This window comes from Marmota flaviventris, chromosome 8 (assembly GCF_047511675.1).
Source record: "Marmota flaviventris isolate mMarFla1 chromosome 8, mMarFla1.hap1, whole genome shotgun sequence".
Lineage (NCBI taxonomy): Eukaryota > Metazoa > Chordata > Mammalia > Rodentia > Sciuridae > Marmota > Marmota flaviventris.
The window spans coordinates 96,304,091-96,329,609 of record NC_092505.1 but is presented as its reverse complement, the minus strand read 5'-3'; the positions used below and the strand labels follow the sequence as shown (position 1 = coordinate 96,329,609).

Sequence of the window (25,519 nt, the reverse complement as noted above, 5' to 3'; positions counted from 1 at the left end):
TAAGAAAAGTACTATAATATTAAAGAAACTAAAAGCACTTGGTCTTCTTGATTACAAATAAGTGAATATCAGGTATGATTTAGAATGCTTTATGATTTTTAGAAAGTGTAATTTAAATCTTTTGAGAGAATTTTTATTTATTCTAACTTTTAAGATGAAAATAATTCAAGAATCTGAATAGGCATATGAAACACATCTGTATAAGCGTAAGCGACTGAAAATTAGAAGATTTGCAAAGGCATGTTTTTCATTTGAGTGGTATTGAAAAATATATAAACTGCAAAGTTTCCCTGCTATTAAATAGTTTTCCAAGAAGGAAAATAAAATCTTTTGAAATCTTGACTTCTAATCTACCTTTTGCTATAGTTAACCACAGCAACAAATTAGTTTAATACCATCTCTAGTTGAAAAAAATACTTCTCATTACTCACGTTAATCAAATAGAAAAATTCCCCTATATGCTGACATTTTCTTACCTAACAAAGGATGTTCAGAAGTCAGATCTTCTCCTCTTCCCACAGTTATAGCTGCTGGAGACAACGTGGGTGGTGGTGGGGTTCTATCCATCCGGACACATTCATCTGACTCTTCTGGCATTTCTTCTTCACACACATCTTCTACTTGATAAACCTGCAATGATAAACCACACTGCCTTAAAATGTTTCCAAAAATACATTTAATGAGGTATTCTTGATTTTAAAAAATTAAATTCTAAGTGTATTAAACTTTAAAACAGTAAAAATGACTATTCTGACAAGTTGAAAGGAAAACCTTATAATCACTCAAATGAAGTTTTTCATAATACTTGATTAATATTTCACTGAAATCCAGCTGTGTATCAGTTATCTAGGCCAAAAGTTTTCCAAAATAATAATAGTCAAAGCTAAGCATATTCTTAATTTTGAGAATTTTAAAAAGTTTTGATTTCACTATAATCAAATATCAATCTCAAGAATACTACTACTGTGTCTTTTAATTTCTACTTGTCAAAGTCCAAGTAGGTAACAGGAATTTTCAAAAGCACACTAAGCAAATTTCCAAAATAATATAATAGGTCAGGAAAAGTACTGTCATTAAAACTATATCCCAGGTTCTTTTTATCATAATGTTGTGAACTAAAGATTAAACTATGAAAAGTAATGTCCAAAAGCTTAAAAAAAATGCAACTTATCTTTCCTTTTCTGTTCTACTCAAGAATTAATGAATCTGCAAGCTAGTCATGTATGCAAAATATAACTTTCTTTAAAACCCTCACATGCACACATGCACACACACACACACACACACACACTAAGCCATTTGGATGTATATTTTAGTTTTTTAATATTGTTCCATATTTATGGGGGAAAGGTTTTAAATCTTTAACTACCCTGTTATTTAACTGTAAAGATTATACTTAAAAGAGAACAGGGAATCAAAAGATCTCTGAAAAAAAAGCATTATAAATAGAAATAACTAACTTATTAAACTGAAGGCTTAATTTTCAAAGTGCATTTCTAGAGACATTATAATATAAGTATTTTAACTGGTCATCATTTATTATTTATTTAACCATTTATTTATGAAAGATGATAAAGACACTAAAAACAAAGCTACAAAACAGTTCACCTCCCTCCTTATAAATGTGCTAGGCTTTTACCTAAATTTATAAAGGATTATGAGTTTTTTAGAATTGTTTAACGAAACTGATTAATATTCCAGTAAAAATCAACAATATTCACAAAATAACTGTGACATCTAACATTTTTTAATAATAAAAATTTTGATAACTATATAAAATTAAAGTGATCAAGATTTCTGAATCCAGCATGAGTCATGTTTATAGATGAAACTTCATAGATACACATAACAACAAGAAAGAGAGTTACAAATAAAAATAAAAATATGCCCCAGCCTCTACTAAAAAAAAAAGTTTTTTAAATGATTATAATGCCCCCAATTTTTTTTGTCCTTTTTTAAAAATATTTTTTAGACGTTGATGAACCTGTATTTGTTTTATTTTATTTTATTTGTTTATATGTGGTGCTGAGGAACGAACCCAGTGCCTCACACATGCTAGGCAAGCGCTCTGCCACTGAGTCACAACCCCAGACATTTTTAGTCTTTTTTAAAACTTAAAAATTACATTACTAGCTAGGCCAGGGGTGTAGCACATGGTTAGAGTACTTGCCTATTATGTACAAGGCCCTGGGTTGGATAACAGGTATGGCAAAAACAATATAAAAAATAAAAAATTCTGTTGTTACTGATAACTTTATATCAAGTGCAATATTCTGAATTATCTCAATCAGCCTCTAAGTAGGTAATGTTATTAAAATAATTCTCTTATAACTCTACATCTGGAAAACTGCTTCACCAAAATAGATTCCTTGCCTCATGTATGGTCTCAGAAGAAAGCAATCATTTATTATTATACAGTGTAACAATGCTAATATCTGTTCTTGATAATAGTAATTTTAAAAATGATGTTAATACCCAATATAGGGAAAATCAACTAGAAAGACATTTCGGGGTTAACCAAAAAATTTTTTATAAAAAAGGAAAGAAAGAAACTTTTCTGGTACCCCATTAATGTGTCTGAGTGGTTGGGGAATTAATCCTGCGTATTTAGACAAGTATGTTTTTTATTAACCAGTTCAATTTTATGTGGATAGCATTTTCTTGAGTAGATACTACTTTTCTTCCAAAGAAAAGCTGAAACTGTCACTTTCATCTTAATGCTGTCAGCATGTTACTCAAACATTTATTTGCTATAGTACCTTTTAAGGAATCAAAGCTTATCATACACTGAACTGATTTTTTTTTTTAAATAATGAAAGTGTTTTAAAGGATGAAGTTTTAACACAAACAGCATTAAAAAATAATCCATCAAAGAATACTGTAAAATACTTTTCATTCTCTATAGTTAAGGCTAACTATACATACTTTTCTTCCAATTTCCCATGTAAAGGCAAAGTAAGTTAATAAAGAAGTAGGCAAAAACAAATCTGTCACAGACATCTGGCATGATCAGCACAAAGAAATCTAAATGCAATAACTAAAATATTGAAAACAGCAAAGTGGAGGTTTTGCTCAAAAGATCATTAGGAAACTACACATCACATTTTCTGCTTAACTTGTAACTATAACTATTCTAAAAATAACAAAGACTGCCAAACTTACCTCAATAAAGTCCATTATTCCCATCTGTCTCCCTTTCCTAAATAAACTGAGGAACATTTGTTTATTAGTTCTAAATTATCTACCCTCAACATATCTCATTTATACCCAAATGTCAATTAAAAACTTTAATGCTTTTATAAATGTCTTTCAAAAAACATACTGATTTCACTTTGATAATTCACTATTATCTTTCAAAACTTCATCTCTAAAGAAATAAGTATATCTCTCTACCTTAAATATTTGGAACCACCAAGAAACTGTAATTTGTAAATAAAAGTGTTTTGATGGAAAAATAATACAAAGATTATAGAAGAAAATATAGTAATTTAACAAACAGAGCTATGTTACTCAAAGAAAGTTAAAAGATGAGGAAAGGTAAATGGAAAACATCTACAGCAAGCATAATGACTATATCCGTGATACAGAGAAAATTATGTATTTCATAGGAAAAAACTCTTCCAAAAATGAGATAAGAAACTTTTTTCAAAAAAAAAAAAAAATCTTTAAAAGGGAGGTAGGCAAGAATCAACAAAATGCAACCTTAAATATTTTCAGTTTTAATTTAATTAGTTTTTAAAGTGTTCTATTTTTTATATTTCTACCCAAATATTTTTCCCTTAATAAAAACAATTAGAAAATATAAGGAATATGCAGGTGTTTTATTTTTTACTTGTTAAGAGCCAAACAACTGAACCTGATAGAAAATAAAATTTAAATTAAATTTGATTTCTCTGAAGATACCATATAATTCCTAAACAGTTTTTGTGACAGTACCCACTGTAAACTCTTAAGAAATCCATTAAAAGAAAATATAGAGACATAATAATTATAAATGGCAAACATTTCTAGTACTGTTGTTTCTGTGAAGGTCTGTTAAAAAGGGTAACAGCAAGTGGAATTCAATCTATGCTTATTAAGATCACTCAGAATGATAAGAATAAAATATCTATAAATTTGCATTCTGAGATCCCAAATGTTTCCCATTATGGAGACTCTGAAACTCCTTTCCATTCTAAGCCAATTAGCTTTTAAGTAATAAAATATTTTCAGTGAGGTATGATGCAAAAACCTCCTTTTAGGAAAATTCTTCTTCTCAGTATTAATTATGAGTGGGGCATGGTTGCTCAAACCTGAAATCCCAGCTACTCAAGAGGCTAAGGAAGAAGAATCACAGATTCAAGGCCAGCCTGACAACTTAGCAAGACCCTGTATCATAATAAAAGTAAAAGCACTGGGAATGTATCTAGTATGCAAGAAGCCCTGAGTTCAACCCTCAGTACTAAAAGGAAAAGAAAAAAATATAAATTGGATTTATAAAATACAAAATATAAAAATATAAAATGTAAAAAATATAAATTGGATTATTCTGACTAAATATTTTAGAGTTCTTATTCCAAATTTATTGTAAACTATTTTATAAATCCCTTAGATGCTATTTTTAAATGTTTTTCAAGATAATTTTCCTTTCTAAACAACATGTAACCATTTTTAGAAGTTTATTCTAATAAATTTCATTACAATCTCAATTACTCAAAATTTTTACTCCTTCCGTAGATTTTCTTCCATTCCCAGCGTTGCAATTTTTACTGAGATTTTTTAGCTTTTTAAGTTAGAAATATTTTAAGTATATACTTTCCCTCAGTAGAAATAAAATATCAGTTATGTTTTTTGCAAACTTGGGCTCTTTCCTAGAATAATTATTTATAAAATTTTAATTACAAAATATAATTTTACCAAAAAATTACATCATACAAGCATACCTCCTCCACCTTGAAACCAAAGCCTCTCAAGGCCCAGGACTTCTGAATGCATACAACCAAAAAGGGTAGCTAGATAAACCACAAGAACACACAAGCCAACAGAAGGGATCTATGAAGGATAATCACCTTAAGAGAAAAAACTTTGTGCAGATGACACTGGTTCAAATGCATTCCCTTGGGGAAAAAAAATCAACTCTGTAAAGATAGCAGATGGATTTGTTTAAATAGTAATAAAATTAACGAGGGACTTAAATAACCATCACAGATTATCAAGCATGCAACCATACTACAATAAATAATGGCATTTTTTTTTTTTTTTTTTTTTTTGCCCATATAGCATGTTTGTCAGAATACTGACATACGGAAATACCAAGCTTTTAAAATTCATAGGCATTTAGGTTTAGCAATATAACAGTGTGGGAGAAAAAAGTTTTTACTTTTAGTTCAGCAAGAAAGTCAAAGAGCTTCCAAGGGCTTACCACTGGTGGATCAACAGGTGCTGGTGGTTGTACTTGTAGGTTTACCGCAACAGTCTGTGGAGGAGGAAGAGTCTGAAATGGCAACTGGACCAAAGCTTCTGCAGCTGGAAGCTCCTCTTCTGACACCAAAGCATTCTGCACCAAAACCTGGCCCTGGGATAGAATTTCAGGCTGCACTTGTAAAGACTGCATAGACTGCAAGGGCAGTGGTGGAATCTGAGCTGGAGGAGATGCTGACATCTGTGGAGGGGTTGCAATTGGGATTGGAGAGGATTGTAGGGTTGAATATTGCTGGTGTGATGCTGGAGACACAATCTGCTGACCTGGGGACACCAAGGCAGATTGCTGAACTGGGCCAATGTGTACAACTGGAGAAGCTGGGAGTGGAAGATGGGATGGAAGATTCAACTGTGCTGTGGGTTGTACCTGATTAGCAGTAGACTGCTGCAAATTTGTCCCTGGCTGAAGAGCTGATGACACAAGAGGGTGTGGTTGAATAAGTGCTTGTGGATGAATAATTATAGTAGGAGACTGACTTGGTGAATGAGGTGGTGGAGGAGACACTACCACAGACTGCTGTGCTGACTGTGACTGATTGGGAGACACGGTTAGAGGAGGGGGATGGCTTTGAATTGGTGAACAATGCTGTGACTGGGCATTACTTGGAGCTGGAGGAAGGCCATGGTTTGGGAGTGGTATACAGTGCTGGGATGGGGGTGGATCTTGAGTTGGATTCTGAAGTGTGATTGGTTGAATCTGCTGCTGTTGTTGTTGTAATATCAGCTGATGATGGGAAACCTTGGGAGGTGGTGAATGAAGAGGAATCTGTTGATGTTTTATTAGAGAATGAGGCTGAATTGGAGAATATGAAGCTGTGAGAAAAAAAAATAACAATTAGTACTGATTTCAAAAAATGTCAGAAAATTTTAAATAAATATAAAGGTAGAAACTTCACATCATGAAGGACATAATCATTTAGAATTCTATAGCAAGTCTTTAAGATAAGGGTAATTTGAAATTTTGTAAGAAACAGTTTTTCCTTGAAAGACTAAGTTTTTTAAAAATATTTTTATTTGTAGATGGACATGATTCATTCATTCATTCATTCATTCATTCATTCATTTATGGTGTTGAGGACTGAACCCAGTGGCAAGCATTCTACCACTGAGTTACAATCCCAGCCCCAAGACTATAAAAATGTGATAAAATACCTGTACTATGAAAAGTTCCAATAGAAAACTGCCTAAAATAATCTATTTATCGGTCAATCAGAATAGCCACATTAACTTTTAGCAAAATTTATGCACTTGAATTTCTTTTTGAGAGTATCATAGATGAACAAGTATAGTACATAGAAAGGTAACTTTAAGTCATAAAACTGTATATTAAAATTAATAAATATCTCATCCTATGTCTAAACATAGGCAAGATTACAAAGTTACCTAAATAAGTTTCAAAATTTGAGATCAAATATTCTGTTTATTTTTCCAGGAAGAGAAAATGTTTTGTATAAAAATGTAATTCAATTAAGCAAAATATGTGTAAGTCTTACAGCATAGTTAAATAACCATTATAATAAGTGAAACTTAGAGGCCATTCCAAAACTAGGAGAACACTAGTTTTGCTTGCAGAAAATGAGGCAATCAGAAGCCCATGCTGTCTAAAGGATCTTCTTTAACGCTCCCCCCACCACAAAAACCCACGGTAATTCATAAGAGATGGTATCAGATCTTCTTCACTGAAGAAACATTCACAACAGGGATAAAAATATATAGGATATCATAATTGAGCTATGAAGAGTTGCCCCATCATTATGCCTCTTCTGCATGCTGGTGCACATATTTACATAGAGTAGCAAAATCCTCCCTATGTAAGTAAAAATAGAAACTGGGTTTGTTATAAGATAAACTGCAAACTATTTAAAATTTTTTTCTGAAATTTCAGAAAATGATAAAAGTTCTATTACATGTCTGAAAGACTTGCATTTAATTTATTTATTTATTTTTTTATTTATTCATACGTGGTGCTGAGAATCAAACCCAATGTCTCACACATGCCAGTCAAGTGCGCTACTGTTGAGCCCCAGCCCCAGCCCTGTATTTACTTTTTTAAAATGCTTTTTAAAAAATATTTACTTTTTAGTTGTAGTTGGACACAACACCTTTATTTTATTTATTTTCATGTGGTGTTGAGGATGGAACCCAGGGCCTCGCATGTATTAGGCAAGTGCTCTGCCACTGAGCCACAACCCCAGCTCCTTTTATCTACTTTTACATTTAACAACATGTGTAACGAAAGCCTTATAAAAACTTCCAGCACCTTTTTTATTAAATACTTTCACATTTGGTTATTATTTAAAATTTTAGGGATCCATTAAAGAAATTAACATCTAATTAACATCTCAATAAAGAGTGTTTAGAAGATTCAGTAGATATCTAGTAATTAATTTTAAAGAATGAGGGACTGAGGGTGTAGCTCAGTGGTAGAGCATAAACATACTTAGCATGCCCTAGGTTTAATCCCCAGCACTGCAAAATACACACACATGGAAATTAAGTTTAAAATTTCATCTAACAAAATAATTTTCACATAGTAAGTAGACTGGTACTTCAAACAAAGACTGTCAGCTCTTTATAAATGTGTGCATATAGACTATGTTATACAGTATTCAAAGAAGGTGGATTAACAAAATCTCAGATTTTCATATAGTGGTTTTCCTCCAAGGCAAGATGCTTTCACATGTCTCATCTATATTTATAAAATGCCTGTGGAGTAGGTAGAAATTATTATCCCCTTCCTATACATAAGGAAATAAACTTTAATTCAATTTTAAAGTATAAATTATATTAAAATATAAATTATATTTACCATTTTCTTTTGTTGTTGTTGCTGTTACTAGCAACTGAATCCAGGGGTGCTTTACCACTGAGCTACACCCCCAGATCTTTTATTATTTTATTTTTTTTTAACTTTCAGACAGGGTCTCACAAAGCTGCTTAGGGCACTAAGTTGCTGAGGCTGGCTTTGAACTTGTGATTTTCCCTCAGCCACCCAAAACACTATAATTACAGGCATGTGCCACCACACCCAGCCTAAATTTATCATATACTTGATTTCTGTGCGCTAGAGAGTAAATGATCTGTTTATATTCTAGAGCTGATAATTCAATAGAGTAATAGCCTATTTCACCTACATTAAATTTTTCTTGGATCAGAAGTCAAAATAAATTTATATATTTTGCATTAGTTCATAAGCCACATGAGAAAAATATTTTGACATTATAACTGTGATTTTTTTTAATGGTGCTCGGGATGGAACCAGGGCCTCGGTGCATGCTAGGCAAGTGCTCTACCACTGAGCTACATCCCCAGCCCAATTTTGAGGATATCTGAAACAATGTCCCCATCATACAAGAAAAGCCTAGTACTCTAGAAAAACACATCATGTTGCTTAATTCCTCTGATTTTAAACAATTATTATCAGGGTGGCCTAATATTTGGAAGACTAATGATTGGCATCATTTTTATTTGGAGGACTAATGATTGGCATCATTTCTCTTTCCTACACACACACACACACATTTTTTTTAAATATTTTTTTAGTTGTAGATGGACTCGATCTCTATTTATTTATTTATTTGTGGTGCTGAGGATCAAACCCAGGGCCTCACACCTGCAAGGCAAGTGCTCTACCATTGAGCTATAGCCCCAGCCCCAAATAACTCTGTTCTTTATAATAATATATTTTTTCACTCAAGTTACAACGCCATGAGGTAGGCATGGCACTATACTAATCCAACATATTACAGATTAACAAACTCTTGATAATTAAATGCAGGTAAGGGACACCACTGGGTCTAACAGAACTCATAATCCTGAGTCTAGGGACTTGTTATGGGCAGTTTCCCCTACCCCACAAAATTCATATGTTGAAGCCCTAACTTCCCTGGCATCTAAAGATTAATCAAAGTTAAATGAGGTTTAAGGGTAGGGCCCTGAAGTGACAGGATTTGTGTGTTTATGTTAAAGAGACATCAAAGAGCTACCTCTACCCCACTGTGCATACAGAGGAAATGCACATAACAAGAAAAAGGTCATCTGCAAACCAAGACATCTCACCATAAACTGTATATTGCCAGACCTTAATCTTGGGCTTTCCAGCTACCCAGTTTGAGGTATTTTACTATAGCAGCTAAAGCAGATATTTTCATTGTATACTTAATTAATGTGTGCAAAAAAATGATGTATTTTCTAATTAGACTAATTTAATAAAAGCTCTAAAAACTGTTTTAAAAATTTTCAGCTCTAATACAGTTCATGATTTTGATACATTTGGTTTAAGTTTGCCTTTACTGAAGGCATTAAAATAGAATTACTGCCAGGCCAAGGTGGTGCATGCCAGTGATCCCAATGACTCAGGAGGCTGAGATAGGATGATCACAAGTTCGAAGCCAGTTTCAGCAACTTAACAAGAGAGTCTCAAAATAAAAAGGAATGGGGATGTAGCTCAGTGTTAATGCCTCTGGGTTCAATCCCCAGTATATATATATACACACACACAAAGAATTACTAACAAGCAGGAATTCTACACCCAAGGAGAAGTGGTTCAGAAAATATTATTTTAGCATTCTAAAAATACATATAAAGGAAACAATAAACATGTCCAATATAATTATTATTAATGTGGTTTACATTAGAACACAGGTAGTTTTTTTTAATATTTAAAATGAAGCAACAGTTCTGGTCGAGGAAAAGGCCAAGTTACCAATTCTATAATCTCTCAAAATATCTTAGTTTCAGATTAACTTCCCATCAATAAGAGGAGAGAAACTAGGAGAGTATAAAATATAGCTGCTGCCTTGCCAGAACATATGAATTGCTTTGAGTAATAGCAACATGAGGCTTAAACAAACTTATAAGTTTGGTACCTGGGAAGGTTTATGTGGTTTAAGATGTTCTGGTATGATTTTTTTTCTAATCAACAGGATCGTGGAAAACTGGAATTTGGTTAATGTAAGTAAGATCTGAATCTGGAACTGAAAGTGACCTGAGACTCTGGCAGTCTGGGTTATTACCTACATAAAATATTGCCCTTATAACAGTAAAGATAATTAGCAAACTACAAACCAAAGAGGAAAGAGTAAGTTGCAACTTGCAACCGGGTATTGGTTAAGAGGACCTAATAATCCAAAAGTAAATCTCCTTGCTTGAACTAAACCTAAAAGAGTTCCCAACTGAGAGAGAAAGAGAGAGAGAGAGAGAGAGAGAGAGAGAGAGAGAGATATCCCACATTTCCTTAAAGAGAGTACTCTAACTGGAAAAAAAAATCAGAATTTTCAACATAATCTATCAAAAATACAGGAATCATCCAGGTACAATGGTATATGCCTATAATCCCAGGAATTTGGGAGATGAGGCAGGAGGATTGCAAGTTCAAGGCCAGCCTCTTAAGGAGGCCCTCAGCAACTCGGCAAAACCCTGTCTCAAAGTAAAAAATAAAAATGGCTGGGGATGCTGCTTAGTGGTTAAGCTCCCCTGAGTTCAACCCCCAGTATCAAAAAAAAAAGGTAATACAGAAACACTCAATATTATATCTCCCCTTAAGGACTTTACTATCTAGTAGAGAAGCTAAGATCAATAATTATATAGATAACTATAAAAGAAAAAAAGAACCATACAAGAGCACAAAATGTTACAAGTATTCAGTGAGGAGAAATTTTTAACTAGAGAAATCAGACCAACCCAAAATTCTGACATTTGGTGAAGTAGTGAATGATGTTAAATTTAACATAGAGGAAAAATGAAAATAGAAATAGATGTAAGTAGGAAAAAAAGCAAACTTCAATAGTGTAGAAAAACTTTCTAAAAAGTAAAGCAGTTAGTGGGGGCACATGCCTGGTATCCCAGGAGACTAAGGCAGGAGTATCATAAGTTTGAGACTGGCCCTGGCAACTTAGTACCCTGTCTCAAAATAGAAAAAAAAAAATAGTAATTGTTTTTTAAAGGGACTGAGGATATAGCTCAACAGTAGAGCACCCAGTACTGCAAAGAAGGGAAAAAAGGAAAAAAAAAAAAGATAAAACCAGGTAAAAAGAAACAGAACGATGATGCTTAATGAGATTGTTGGAACAAAGGATTTTTTTTTTATGAAGTGTCTAGCCTAGTGCATCTCTTTCACACATACACAATAAATAACAGTTATACTGCTGTAGAAAATATGCAGATATGTTAAGAATAGGGAAGACCTAACATGCTCGAGAAGCAAAGGATCAGCATGAGAAGATAAAACATGCTACAGTAACTATTAAACAAGGTCAGGAACAGGTTAAAAAAAAAGATGGGCTCATAAGCAAATGGTATTGATCTTAAGAAGAAAGCAGGTAACACTTTATCTTATTAGAAGTGAAGGAAGCTCAATCCTAAAAAATACTTAGATGAATGTAAGAGATAGGAAGCTCACACTGGATGGGATGGCCCCAACATTTTCAGTGTAAGAACCATGAGGCAAGGTTATCTGTAGAAAGAAGAGGAAGCACAGGTGAGCTTTAAAGCTTGACACGAATGAAAGTGACTTAGCCGATTCCCTGACATCTTTCTCCCAGATGAAATCAGAGAGGGGGAAAAAAAAACATAGTAAGGAAAATAACTTTCCTTATTTGCATAGTCCTCATTTTTGGAAAGTGACAAATTCTTCCCATAGATGACTTTAAACAGAATAACGTATTTGCTTTTTTAGAAGCTTTTAAATTTGTTCCACTAAAATATAATAAACTATAGGCAACATAGTAGGCAAATCTCTTTTAAAAGCTAAAAGATTTTATTTCTACAAGGAGAGACCAGCACTCAATAAAGACATTAGTCAACCATCAATTAACAAAGAATGTCTATTTTACTGTTTTAGCTATTGGGCTTTTTAAATCTCTCCTTTTAAAAAGCTACATAGAGAGATGTTCTTTAACTCAGGAAATTCACATTTTAAAATGTCATTCTTATTCAAGTCGTAGACATCTTTGTTTTTGCTCTGTCTGCTAAGAAAATAAACAAAGCAAGTATAAAATAAAAGTTTTATCCTACCTGGTGCTATTAACTGGTGAATACTTGATGTCCGGGTGACAGCTGTGCTTCGTGATTCCAGACTTGGACTTTCTCCTTTCTTATTACTTTCTGGAGAAGGATCTCGTTGGCTGATTTTAGAACTGGTCACTGTTGTTTTGTTATGGCAAATTGTCAATGACTGAGTTTGACTAGTGCTTTTTGGTGGACCATTCTGTGAGCTAGATAACACACCCAACTTCTGGCTGCGTAATGTTAAATTCTGAACCTAAGAATCACATAACAGAAAATAAGGATGAAAACAGATGATTTTGATGTGGTAATCATTACAATGACAACACATTTATATTATATTATATTATACTTGTCACACATTCCAAGTACTTAAAACAAGTGGTTAATCCTGAAGAAAAGGAGAATTATTCTAAGTAATCACATCTTAAATATCATGCAGTAATTTTTAAAAAGATGTAAGGGGCAGGGGTAAGGGGAGAGAAAGGGAAGGGAGGGATTGAATAATGCAGAGGAAGGATGAATCATGAAAGACTAAATGACAACAGATTGTGAGTGTGTGGGTGGTTATATCTCAAATGGACTATGAATATGAGGAAACTACTCTGTAACATATAACATTAAAAGTGACCAGCTCTAACTATAGAGACTGTAAGGGGATATTAATCTTGTAAGAAGGAAAATTAATTCATCAAATCACCTACCCCATTGTGATACTTGTTAAGAGCATTTTCAGAAACTCTTTTTTTAATTTAGTTAAATTTTGTTGCTGTTATTGAACACTCATTGCCTCTGAGAACTAGTTCTCAGGAACTGAAAAAATTGTTCATGGTTTGTGTGATAGCTCCTATCTATACTTGGGGCTATTCTACATATACTATATGTGGATGGAGGCAAGGATTATCCCAATTACTCTCACCTGAGATTTATAACATTTCCAAACAGCAAGGCAGAAAGTAAGCTGCCTAACTTCTTGCTTATCTGGAATAAATATACCAAATACATTTAGTGCTAGCACTGGTCCTGAGAAGGAAACTGAAGTAAAAGAAATTGCAAAGTGACAAAGCAAATAACATACTGCTGCTTTATAAATAAGTGTTTTTCAGTTTCATGTGTGCCCTTTTTCTTAAAATACATCATTAATTGATGCTTAAAGGCTATATTTCTTCTGTCCAAGTTCCAATGTAGTGTTCAGTCAACAGCAGGTACTGAAAAAATGTTCATGTTAGGAAGTCTAAGTTTTAATCAATTCTATTCTAAGCTACTGAAAGAATTTTCTAAGTGAAACTATATGGAACATCTGATTTTTCTCAAATATTTAGTTATCAATGTTAACATAATGGACTAATAACCACTGTATTATTAAAGTTTAATACAAAAATAAAATCACCAATGCAGGTATTTCTCAGACTGCTACTCAAACCCTTCACAATCTAGGCCCAAACCATTTTGTGCCGCATTTTCTATTCCTCTAGCCCACAATTCTCACATTCTTGCCAAACTGTTCTGTTCCCCATTCAAAACATATCTAGCACTTCCTTCATTTCCCCCACAAACTCCTCTTGCCTAAATGCCAATCCACCTCAGAGTTATCTCCTGAAGTCCATTCTTCCAAGCCTAATAAAATCCCATTCATGCTCCTAGAGCAATAACCCCAAAGCCCTTTGTTGGAAAACAGTTTTTTCCCTTTCCTCTAAAAGGATTTTTCCATAGAATTGGGATCATATTGGCCTACAGCACAATGTCTTAGCTTACTTTAGAATTATTAATGTATGTGTCTGTGAAATACTGAGACTATGGCTAGCTAATAGGTTCTATCTCTAACATTCCTTTTTTTAAAAAATTTATTTTATTTTATTTTTTTTAGTTGTAGCTGGACACAATACCTTTATTTTATGTTTATGTGGTGCTGAGGATCGAACCCAGGGCCTCACAGGTGCTAGATGAGCACTCTACCGCTGAGCCACAACTCCAGCCCAACACTCCTTTTTGTACTCCCTACATTTCAGTGTTTAAACATATCAAAAACTTCACAAATCTCAGGTGTTCTCCTATATCTGATTTTGAAATACATCTTACACAGCGTTTTTCTTTCAGTATACTCAGTTCTCAGGCTAACAATGAAATCTGTTCATATATACCCCAAAAACCTCAACAAAGTATCTGATGGAGGCACATTAAAATCTCCCAGGTAAAGAAAGACAATATAGAATCTATGTTAGCTGTAAATAATCTATAAAACAGACTATGCAAAAATGATAACCAAAGGGTAAATAATCATCTGAAAATCTTGAGAGCATTCCTTGAAGTGAAAAGCATATTCACAATAAATGAAGATTTGACACAATGAATCCTAAAACCTGCACCATATCCATTTCTAGAGTACATTCTAATTTTCCCGTTGTTTCTGAATTCTGCAAGAAAATACATGTGTATATATTTATATACAATGCTATATATATATATATATATATATATATATATATATATATATATATATATAATCTGTGTGTGTGTATAAAAACTTATACATAAATCCCAACCATGTAAACTATATTGCCAAAACATAATTTAGCTGTTAATAGACCACATGTTCAGATTTCCTTGACACAGCTTGGTTTCGGGGGAGAAAAAAAATCCATCCTAAGACAAGGAATATTGGGGCAATCTATATCCAATTTTCATTTCACCTGAACCTTTCCTATTATCAAACGAGGGAAACATTCTGATTTTGAGTCTAATTTTGCATTAAGTATTTTTGCTAATTTTCACACCTTACATTTTTATAGTGAGTCTCCACTGCCAAAATGCTCTTACATCAGTTATTTAATTCAAATCAAACCAATGCTGTAGAAATTATCATAGCATACTATCATTGCAAGGTAACTAAGAAATTAAGAGTCAATATCACAGCGCTGGCAACAAAGCTGAGTTTCTAGCTTTTAAATTCTAGCTATTTTTTATCTGTATGGCCATAGAGCAGAGACTGGGACACAGATGTTTATAAAAAAGAAACCAGATAGATATATATACATACTATGAATGGATTTTATTAATTTCTATATCAAATTGTATAGTACTTATCTAAGATTCAGATTTAACAATTCTAAGGCGAGATTAATGCTGATGGGAAAGACTGTATTATAATTTCCAAAATCCAAATTTTAAAAACCCTTAACTATTATTACATCAAATATACACGGCCTACCTATTGTGGACAAATTTTATACAAGGTACATCTTAATGGCTGTCACCTTCTCATTCCCTAGATACCCTTGGTAAATGAAATTTCTTATTCCTCCCTCTCTCTATATATCTTTTGCCCTATAATATCTTTCTAAAATTATTTTTTCTTTTTGCATGATAGAAGGACTGGAGCACTTAAAATAATAAATAAGGGTAAGATATCCCAAATTTCTCATTTTTAATAGTATATTATAAAAACTGTCTAATGCTGAGGAAAAAATTAAATGCTATATTGACTTTTGTAGCTTAAAATATTAAAATAAAACTTCAAATATCTATCAATTACAAATACAATTTTTTTAGAAACTGCAAATATAATTTTAAAACTCAGAGTAAAGGGCTGGGGCTGTAGCTCAGTGGCACAGCACTTGCCTAACACGTGTGAGGCACAGGTTTGATCCTTAGCACCACATAAAAACAAACAAATACAATGAAGGCATTCTGTCCATCTACAATTGCAAAAAAAAAAAAAAAAAAAAAAAAAATTAAATCAGAGTACAGCAGAAATTTTCCAAAACAGTTCTGAACTTGAGGAAAGTTACCCTCAGTGTTAAAAAGCCTTAGCATCACCTACCACTGTTAGCCTTATTCACTCCCCTTTCCAAAGCCCAGCAAAGAAAAAAAAAAACATTTGTCAAGAGATTCCTAAAGGTCAATCCAGTTCTACAGTTCCTTGAAAGCACATTCTTGAATTAAGACAGATCATCACACAGACCACATCAAACTGGACTCAAAGACCACTTTTTTATTTACTTGTTTGTTTAAGACATGGTCTTGCTATACTGTCTAGGCTGGCCTTGAATTCACAAACCTCCTGCCTTAGCATCCTGAATACCTGGGATTATACTTTAATAAACTAATTTGACTATACTCACATTAAAGATGTTGTAAAGCCTGGTACGGTGGTGCATACCTATAATCCCATCAATTTAGGAGGCCAAGGCAGAAGAATTCCAAATTCAAGGTCAGCCTCAGCAACTTTGAGAACTTGTCTCAAAATAAAAAAAACTTTAAAAGGGGGCTGGGGATATGGTTCAGTGGTAAAGGGTCCCTGGTTGATTCCTCAGTGCTATACCACACACACACGCACACTCTCACACACACCCCTAAGATTTTTTCTTCATGAGAACTCATAAACAAATTGTGTTCTAGAGAGCATGTTAAAAACAGTTGTGTTTTCCCAAGCAACTGGTTTTTTTTACCTTGAGAACTGTAAATCCTTTAAGTGGTTGTGTTTCTCTCTTTACTACTAGCTACTTAAAATCCTAGAACCAACTTTATATTCATTTTCAGACAATGTAGAACAAAAATAGTAATTAGTACTATATGATATTGTATAGCAGGTACTATGCTAAGTACTTTTTGATTGTTGTCACATTTATTCCTTGTAACAGCCCTGAGTTTAACTGACTACCACCTTCATACACTCATGTGAAAACTAGCCTTTATTACTAAAGAAAATAATATGCAGAGGTAATATGGAAAATACCAAAGAACTATCTCATTTTTTTTATTACTAGAAGATTAAGATCCTTATAATAAACATCCATTTCTGCCATAAGGAGTCTAAAACATTTACTATGAAAAATAACAAAACTGTATCAAAGTAATATTCTACTCAATTATTTAAACTTCATTCACTCTAAATCATTTTTACCAAATATATTGAGATGTCGTTTATGTACAATGAAATGAATGAACCAGTTCTAGGAGTTATATACACACAATATAACCACTGCCCTGATCAAGATGTAAAACATTTCCATCATCGTAAAAGTTGACTCATACCCTTTCCCAATCTCCCCCACCTTCTGCCCCAAATACCACTCACTAATCTGATTTCCCTTATTATGGATAGTTTTGCCTGTTTTAGATTTTCATAAAAATGGAATCACAGAGGATATACTCTTTTTGCCTAGACTTCTGCTAAACATGTTTCTGAGATGCATCAGTAGTTCATTCCTTTCTTCTTTCTGAGTAGTGTTCCACTGTATGAATATACAACAATTTTTTGAAGGACATTGGTATTTTCAGTTTGGAGTTATTCTGAATTGAGATATCAAGAACATTAAAAGTTTATGTCTTTATGTAGATGTATGTTTTCATATCTTTCATGGAAAACATCTAGGAGGACAGCTGCTGGGTCATATGTTAAATGTATATTTAACTATATAAGGAGCTACCAATTTTTTTTTTTCTCAAAATGGTTGTACTTTTTTATTTTACATTTTCACCAGCAATGCATGAGTCTGGTTGCTCCACATTCTCACCAACATGTTACCATTCTATTAAGTGTATGGTAATATTCACAATGGTTTTGATTGAATTTCTATAATTATTATGATGCTGAGAATTTTTTCAGGTGCTTACTGGTCTTTTGTGAAACATCTCCAAATCTTTTGCCATTTGTTTTTGATTTTTTTTTTTTTTTTTTTTTTTTGCACTGAGGATTAAACCCAGGGGTGTTCTACCACTGAGCTACATTCCCCAGCCCTATATTTTCAGACACAGTCCTGCTACACTGCCGATGTGGGTCTCAAACTTGTGATTCTCCTGCCCTTAGAACTTAATTATTAAGTTATAAACATACTTTGTATATTCTGGATACAAGTCTTTTGTCAGATGCATGTATTATGAATATTTTCCCTCCATCTGTGGCTTGCCTCTTCACTTTTTTAAGGAAGTCTTTTAAGGAACCATTTTTAATTCTAATAAAGTAATGCTCATGATTCAATGAGTACAAAAGTACTTATCATTATTTTCTTTTATGATTAGTGTTTTTGTGTATCCTATCTAAAAAGGCCTTGCCTACCCTGGATTTGTAGATATTCTCCTGATTTCTTCTAGATGTTTAACAGTTTTTGCTTTTATCTTTAAGTCTGCGTGCTTCTTCTAGCTTACTTTTATGAGTGGTGTAAGGAGAAAGGTAGGTTTATTTTCCCATGGCATCAAATAAAAGAATATTCTACTTAATTTTTTAAATTTAAAATTTGCCCAATTTAATTGATTTTTAAATCTAAAATCCATCATTCACCCTGATTTATTTCACAGTTGCCTGAAGATGAATCTGCAAAAAATAAAGTCGCATATAATAAGAAAAATCTACAATAAATCTAAAAATGTTATTAGCATAACTCTCATAAATGAATGTCAGACAACCTAAATATCTGTTTAATTGTATTATAATTTCTACAAAACAAAAAAAATTTCTTGGAATTCTTATTGTATCTTATAAAATTTCAATCTGAAATGCATGACAAAGAGCTCTGAAACCATCAGTAGTTGAACTACAAATGCAATGCTTATCTTTAACCTAAAAATCCAGACCTCAAGTACCACATTATGAAGCTAGACAAGCTCACCTGAGTAGCTGCAGACTGACAGGAAGATGACGATGACGACGAGACAACAGGAATGTCAGACTGTACAGCAGCCACAGTGGTAGCGGGTGTGAAAATCAGCTGTACAGACAGAAAACAAAAAAAATACTCTAAGACAAAAGAACATGTCCCACACACAATGTATAGCAGGCAAGAAAGACTGAAATTTATGACATAAAGACAATGCAGTTTAGGAATATCTCCTAAGCAAAACATTTTACATGACAAAGGGAAGTTTCTGATAATAGAGAACTCAAAAAAAAAAAAAAAATCAAACGGTTTTGAAAGAGCTCATGATTCGATGAGTACAAAAATAAATCAGTGTTCAAAGAAGAAAATATATTTTGGTAATATGAAATTCTCAGACCAAATTTTGTCCCAAATAAGCTGTCATACTTAATTTTTCTCCCAGTTCAAACTACAATCTCAGGATCCCTAAAATGGGAAATTAAAACAGACAACTATAATTACTATTTTGGGACACAAATTAAATTTCAGTGAAAAACACGAAAAGAAACACTAAAAAGTTTCTTCAGTCCTCTTTACCACAAGCATAACTATGCCACACGCTAGACTATAACATTTCTCTCAGCTAGAGAAGATCTAAAGGACAAACCTAGGTTTCTTTTGATTTAAAAACTATTTGTAAAGAAATATTCTAAATGTAAATGCCACAATATGTTAAAATAGAACAAAAGAGCTTCACATCAAAAGAAGAAAAAAAAGGAAAGTCATACTCAATTCATTCACTCATCACCATCTCTTTCAAAATTTTAACGTTAAACAAATGTCATTAATTTCTAAGGCAATACAATTCACTCACATTATCCAACTCAATTTAGTAACTTATGACAGTTGCTTCAAAGAATGTATAAATATATTATTTCAAGATTATTTTAAGGACTATTCAGTTCCTCACTGCTATTTAAATTAAACAACCAATTATGGGATCTTTTGAAACTTCTTTAGTCTTTCATTAAACTCAAGTGAATTTAACAACAAAGTATGACTTTCACATAAAGATATTTTATTTAATTTATGAAACAAACATCCTGGAAGCACTAACCCAAAGAGAAGATATTCCATTTATTCTGAACCATACGAACTATCAATTTTAGAGGTCAAAAATGGCCAAATAGCAACCATTTAAAATGGTTCTGCCCTATTTTAAAGTAACATTATTACTTAAAGAAGATATCATGAGGGGACCCAGAAATATGGTAATACTTCGAATAATCTGTGAATAACAGGTTAGTCATATCATTATTTACTGTTAGAAATGTGACTGCAAATTCCTTTCCAATTTTAGGTGGTGAACTGGGGATCCAGAAATACACAAAAAAGTACATTAGGGCCAAAGCTTTTGTCTAGCTTCCTGTAAAGACATCAAATAAAATATATGTCAACCATTTCTACATTCCTTAAAGAAGCTCAACAATTAAATTAGAAAAAACAGTATGTACCCAATCACAGAATACCAAATTCACATTCCTGTGTTAATTAAAAAAAAAAAAAAAATCAAAGTAAGCCTAATAATACAACCATACAGAATCTGAGATGGGAATAACCAAAGCTAAGAATCATCTGGTAAATTATAGGCACTCCAATATGATTTCAGACAGTCCCAGGATATAACCTCTTACTTATGGCTAATAATGAGGCTTTAACACTTCTAACTATTTCATCAAATCTAACATGTCAAAAATATATAATAATTTATGTACCATTGTAAGTAGTAATTATTAAGTGTAAGATAAAATGCAATTTCAGAGATGTTAAAATGTGAAAAAAGTTTTTGAAATTGGTAAACTTATTAAAAAATACCATTCTTATGTCATAGAATCTGTTAGCTTCCCAAAGTTAACAATATTATTTATTACCAAGAAGTATTATTAATTCAAATTAGAATTTTTATAACTTTCATAAATGTATAAGAAACTGATCATATACACAAAATTGTTAGGCACTATCTTAAATATTAAAAATTCCTCATTGCATCAAATCAAGAAACATTTGATCTCTAAGTCCTTGAACACTGAAAGACTTTGGTAGCTCGTATCTTACCATTTGAGCCCGGAGATACATTTGAGCTTGGCTCGCCGTTAGAGTAGGGGAGGTACTCCCTAATAACATAGTCTGTTGGGTAATACTGCCGCTGGTAGAACTGGAAGCCTGGGAACGGCTTATTAACTGTGCAGGTGTAGGAGAAGTGGAGAGGTTGATCTAAGGAAGAAAACATATTATGTCAAAAAGACTTCAATTTCTAGCCTAAATTTTTACTAAATTTCACCAAGCTGTAGTTAGGCAATCAGTGGTATAAATTGTGACTAGGGAACCCAAAAGAGATCTTTTTTTTCAGTACCAGGTATTGAATCCAGGGGTGCTTAAACACTAAGCCACATTCCCTGCCCCTTTTTTATTTAGAAAGAGGGTCTCACTGAGTTGCTTAGAGCCCAGCTAAATTGTTGGGGCTGGCTTTGAACTTAGAATCCTCCTGACTTAGCTGCCAAGCTGCCATCACACCCAGCAGAGACCTTTATCTTTGACAGACTTCTGACTTTGAGCAATTATTTGTACCTTTGCAATCAACAGCATGGACTGGTTAGTAATTGGGACAATTTTTAAGGATATCTGCATTGTGTTTAAATAAGATCCAATATCTTAAAATATAATTTCTACTACCTCCCAAAAATTAGGGTTAAAGTTCTACTATTTTAAAATTTCACATAAAACAATCTAATCATTAATTTATGCTTTTTTGTCAAATTCACATTTTGAGGAGTTTCTAAAGTGAACAAAGACTGAAACACAGATAATCCATTAACATACATAAAAACATAGAAATGAAATATAAAGTTTTCACTTACATGCTCTCAGAGCAGAAGAAAACACAATAACCACTTGTTAAAAATATGGGGGAAAATCCTGAATATTGGTTATGAAATTAAACTATAATCACTACTTTATAAAGTTTAAAACTGCTTTTTGGAATAAATTAGTGTATAGTCAATCTCTAGGGAAAGGCGATGGGATGGGACTGGTATAGGAACAAGGCAAAAGAAGACACATACACCTATTTTTATCTTTCCAATTTTAGCTCACAACCACGTATCTATCACCCATTTAAAAAATAAATATTTTCAAAAAGAGAATAATATAATTCAACCTCAAATCCTGCTCCCGCTTTTTTTTTTTTTTTTTCAGTACTAGAGATCAAACCCAGGGTCTCACAATGCTAGGCATACACTCTACCACAGAGCTATACCCCCAGCCCTTTTCAAAAAGAAGGAAGGGAGAAGGAAATTCCCAAGTGCCAGAAAGAAAGAAATTGAAAACTACACAGTGGTGCACGTCTGTAATCCCAGTGACGTTGAGGCAGGAGGATAGTGAGTTCCAAGCCAGGCTCAGCAACTTAGCAAGACCCTAAGCAACTCAGTGAGACCCCATCTCTAAATAAAACACAAAAAGAAGGGCTAGGGATGTGGCTCAAGTGTTTAAGTACTCCTAGATTCAATCCCTGGTACCAGAGAGAGAGAGAGAGAGAGAGAGAGAGAAACACAAAGCCAGAGATAAAAGCTCCAGCTGACTCCCAAGGCCGTCTACAGGAGTATGTTGGGGCTATGCAGACAAAATACCCAAAATTTTGAGACAATATCCTGAAAAGGGCTGGTCAGTATGTGAAAAGGGAACTGAAAAAGCTCCACTCATGCCTCACACCTGGCCTGCTCGTACTGGAGGGATGGAGGGAGGAACCTATGAGAATCAAAACTCCAGGCTTGTATAATGTAAGAATCCAAATTTATGATTCCTGTGTAGTTTCACAACCCATCCTGATAGATTAGCATCTAGGGTCTAGTTCCCAGAGTGGGGTAAGGCAAGATGGTGGAAGAGGACTCTCCAGTCATCACCCCTCTGAAGAACCATCAATTTGAATGACTATTCATGCATGAAATTACCTTCACAAAAGCTAAAGAAATCTGGTAAGAGATCTCAGTATCTGGTTATAGCATAATAATAATAAAAGACACATTGAAGAAGGTAGGAAGAACGCTTTTATATTACTTGTGTCACCCCTCCCCCAGTTGTAGGCAGCAGCACAGCACGGATAGAAATACCATCTGCTTGGGAAAAGAAGAGGTCGGAATCATAGGACTTCAGTATTGGGCCTCCAATAGTAAAACCCATCATCAGGCAGACTTTGACAGCCCTTGACCTCCATGCTGATACCCAGACTGAGCCTATAGACACATTGAAGAGGGTAGGAAGAACACTTTTATATTACTGGCATCAGATGGTAACTCTGTAAAGGTCTTGTGTTGTAGCCCACCAGCACCAAGTTACTGAAAAAGCCTTGAGTTCAGTACAAATCTCAGTTGCAGGTTTATCTCAGCAACAGTAGGTTTCTGGTATCCCCCAGTGCTGAATTAGCTTCAGCAATCATAGGATTCCAATCCAGTGTTGAGCCAGCCTCAGAAGTCACAGGATATCAGCCCACTCTGCACCAGTCATGCAATCCAGGGCTTATGGCCATAACTACCACAGCTGCAGTAATCATGGGTTTAGGGATTGCTATTGAAGGACATTCCCAGAAAATGCCAGAGTACAAGGCTGGGATAAGTCCCTACTTAATTGATGCAGACCAGAATCAAAAACAATCAGGGAAATAACATCACCAAATGGACAAAAGTTGTCAGTGATTGACCTTAATAAGATGGAGACGTATGAATAGCCTGACCAAGAATTAAAAATAGCTATTTTAAGGAAGCTCTGTAAACAACAACAACAAAAAGGTCAGAAAATTGTCACAGAAATTTAAAAGAGCAATTGATTTAAAAAAAAAAAAAAACAAACACAAATCCTGAAAAATACAATAAATGAAAAAAAATGCAACAGAGCATCAATAGTGAACTGATTAAGCAAAATAATGGATAAACCCAAAGACGGGTATTCGAAAATATAGAGAGGAGAAAAGAAAAAATAAATAAAAGAAATGCTCCAAGAGTACAGGATTTATGGGACGGCATCAAAAGAACACATGCATAAATCATTTGTATTCAAAAGGAACTACAAAAAAAGAGAAATAGGTTATATCCCGGCATGGTGGTGACACCTGTAATCCACCACCAACTTGGGAGGCTGAGGCAAGAGGATCACAAATTCAAGGCCAGTGTCAGCAACTTAGGCTGGGGATATAGCTCTGATAGAACATCCCTTTGTTCAATCCCCAGAAATTAAATATCCAGGTACATAAAGGTCTAAAATCTCCAACAATATTTACTCAAAATTTAAGACTATCCCATGACATATTTTAATCACACTGTCAAAGACTAAAGATAAAGAGAGGATTTTGAACGGTAAGATAAAAGAAGTAAACTATATATGAAGGAGTTACAATGTGACTAGTAACAAACTTCTCAGTAGAAATTTTACAAGAAAGGGGGAAAGTGGGATCCTATATTCAAAGTGTTAAAGACAAAAAAGTGCCAATCAAGAAGACTGTGGTGGGGTGGCTGGGGTTGTGGCTCAGTGGTAGAGCTCTTGCCCCGCATGCATGAGGCACTGGGATAGATCCTCAGCACCACATAAAAATAAGTAAAATAAAGATATTGTGTACATCTACAACTAAAAAAATATTTTAAAAAAAGAAGACTGTACCCAGAAAAACTCTCCTCTGTTACCACCAGAACTGTCTTACAATAAATATTAAAGGGAATTTGAAAGTATAAAACTCACTGGTAAAAAGACACATACCATCTATCAAGATGAAATTATTAAAAAAAAAAATGGAAAATCTGAACAGACCAATAATAAGGAAATTGAATCAGTAATAAAAAGTCTTCCATCAAAGAAAAACCAAGGACCTTATGACTTCACTGCTGAATTCGAATAATACCAATTCCTTCCCAAACTATTCCCAAAAAACTGAAGAGAAGGTAATACTTCTAAATTCATTCTACAAGGTCAGCATTACCTTGATACCAAAACCACATATGGACACAACAAAAGAAAACTAGGCCACTATCCCTGATTAACACAGATGCAAAAATCTCAACAAAATACTAGCAAACTGAATACTAGCACATTAAAAAGATCATTCACCATAATCAAGTGAGATTCGTCCCAGGGTTCAATATACACAAATCAATAAATGTGGCACAACACATTAACAGAATTAAAGAATAAAAACTGTATAATCATTTCAACAGATCCATGAAGTGTATTTTGATCCAGGAAGAAAAAAAATGTGACAAAATTCAACATCCCTTTATAATAAAAATTTTCAAGAAATTAGGTATAGATGCAATGTACCTCAAGACAATAATAGATAATACATGACAAACCCACAGCAATGACCCACAGCCATTCACATGATAGTGAATGGGAATAAACGAAAGCTTTTTCTCCAAGATTTATAACAAGACAAAGAT

General features: G+C 33.5%; 1 protein-coding gene across 3 annotated transcripts in view; it reads right to left on the bottom strand.

The window, feature by feature from the left end:
- Phc3 (polyhomeotic homolog 3) overlaps nucleotides 1-25,519 on the bottom strand; it is an 81,170-nt gene that overhangs the window by 28,421 nt on the left and 27,230 nt on the right. For 2 of the 3 annotated variants that reach the window (XM_071615480.1, XM_071615481.1), the window contains exons 5-10: nucleotides 21,156-21,314; nucleotides 19,074-19,172; nucleotides 12,475-12,721; nucleotides 5,402-6,273; nucleotides 5,049-5,096; nucleotides 477-630 (exon numbers count right to left, since the gene is read on the bottom strand). In XM_071615480.1, coding sequence (XP_071471581.1) covers nucleotides 477-630; nucleotides 5,049-5,096; nucleotides 5,402-6,273; nucleotides 12,475-12,721; nucleotides 19,074-19,172; nucleotides 21,156-21,314 — 1,579 coding nt within the window. The remainder of the gene's footprint in view (nucleotides 1-476; nucleotides 631-5,048; nucleotides 5,097-5,401; nucleotides 6,274-12,474; nucleotides 12,722-19,073; nucleotides 19,173-21,155; nucleotides 21,315-25,519) is intronic. The other variant, XM_027942120.3, reaches the window with a different exon arrangement.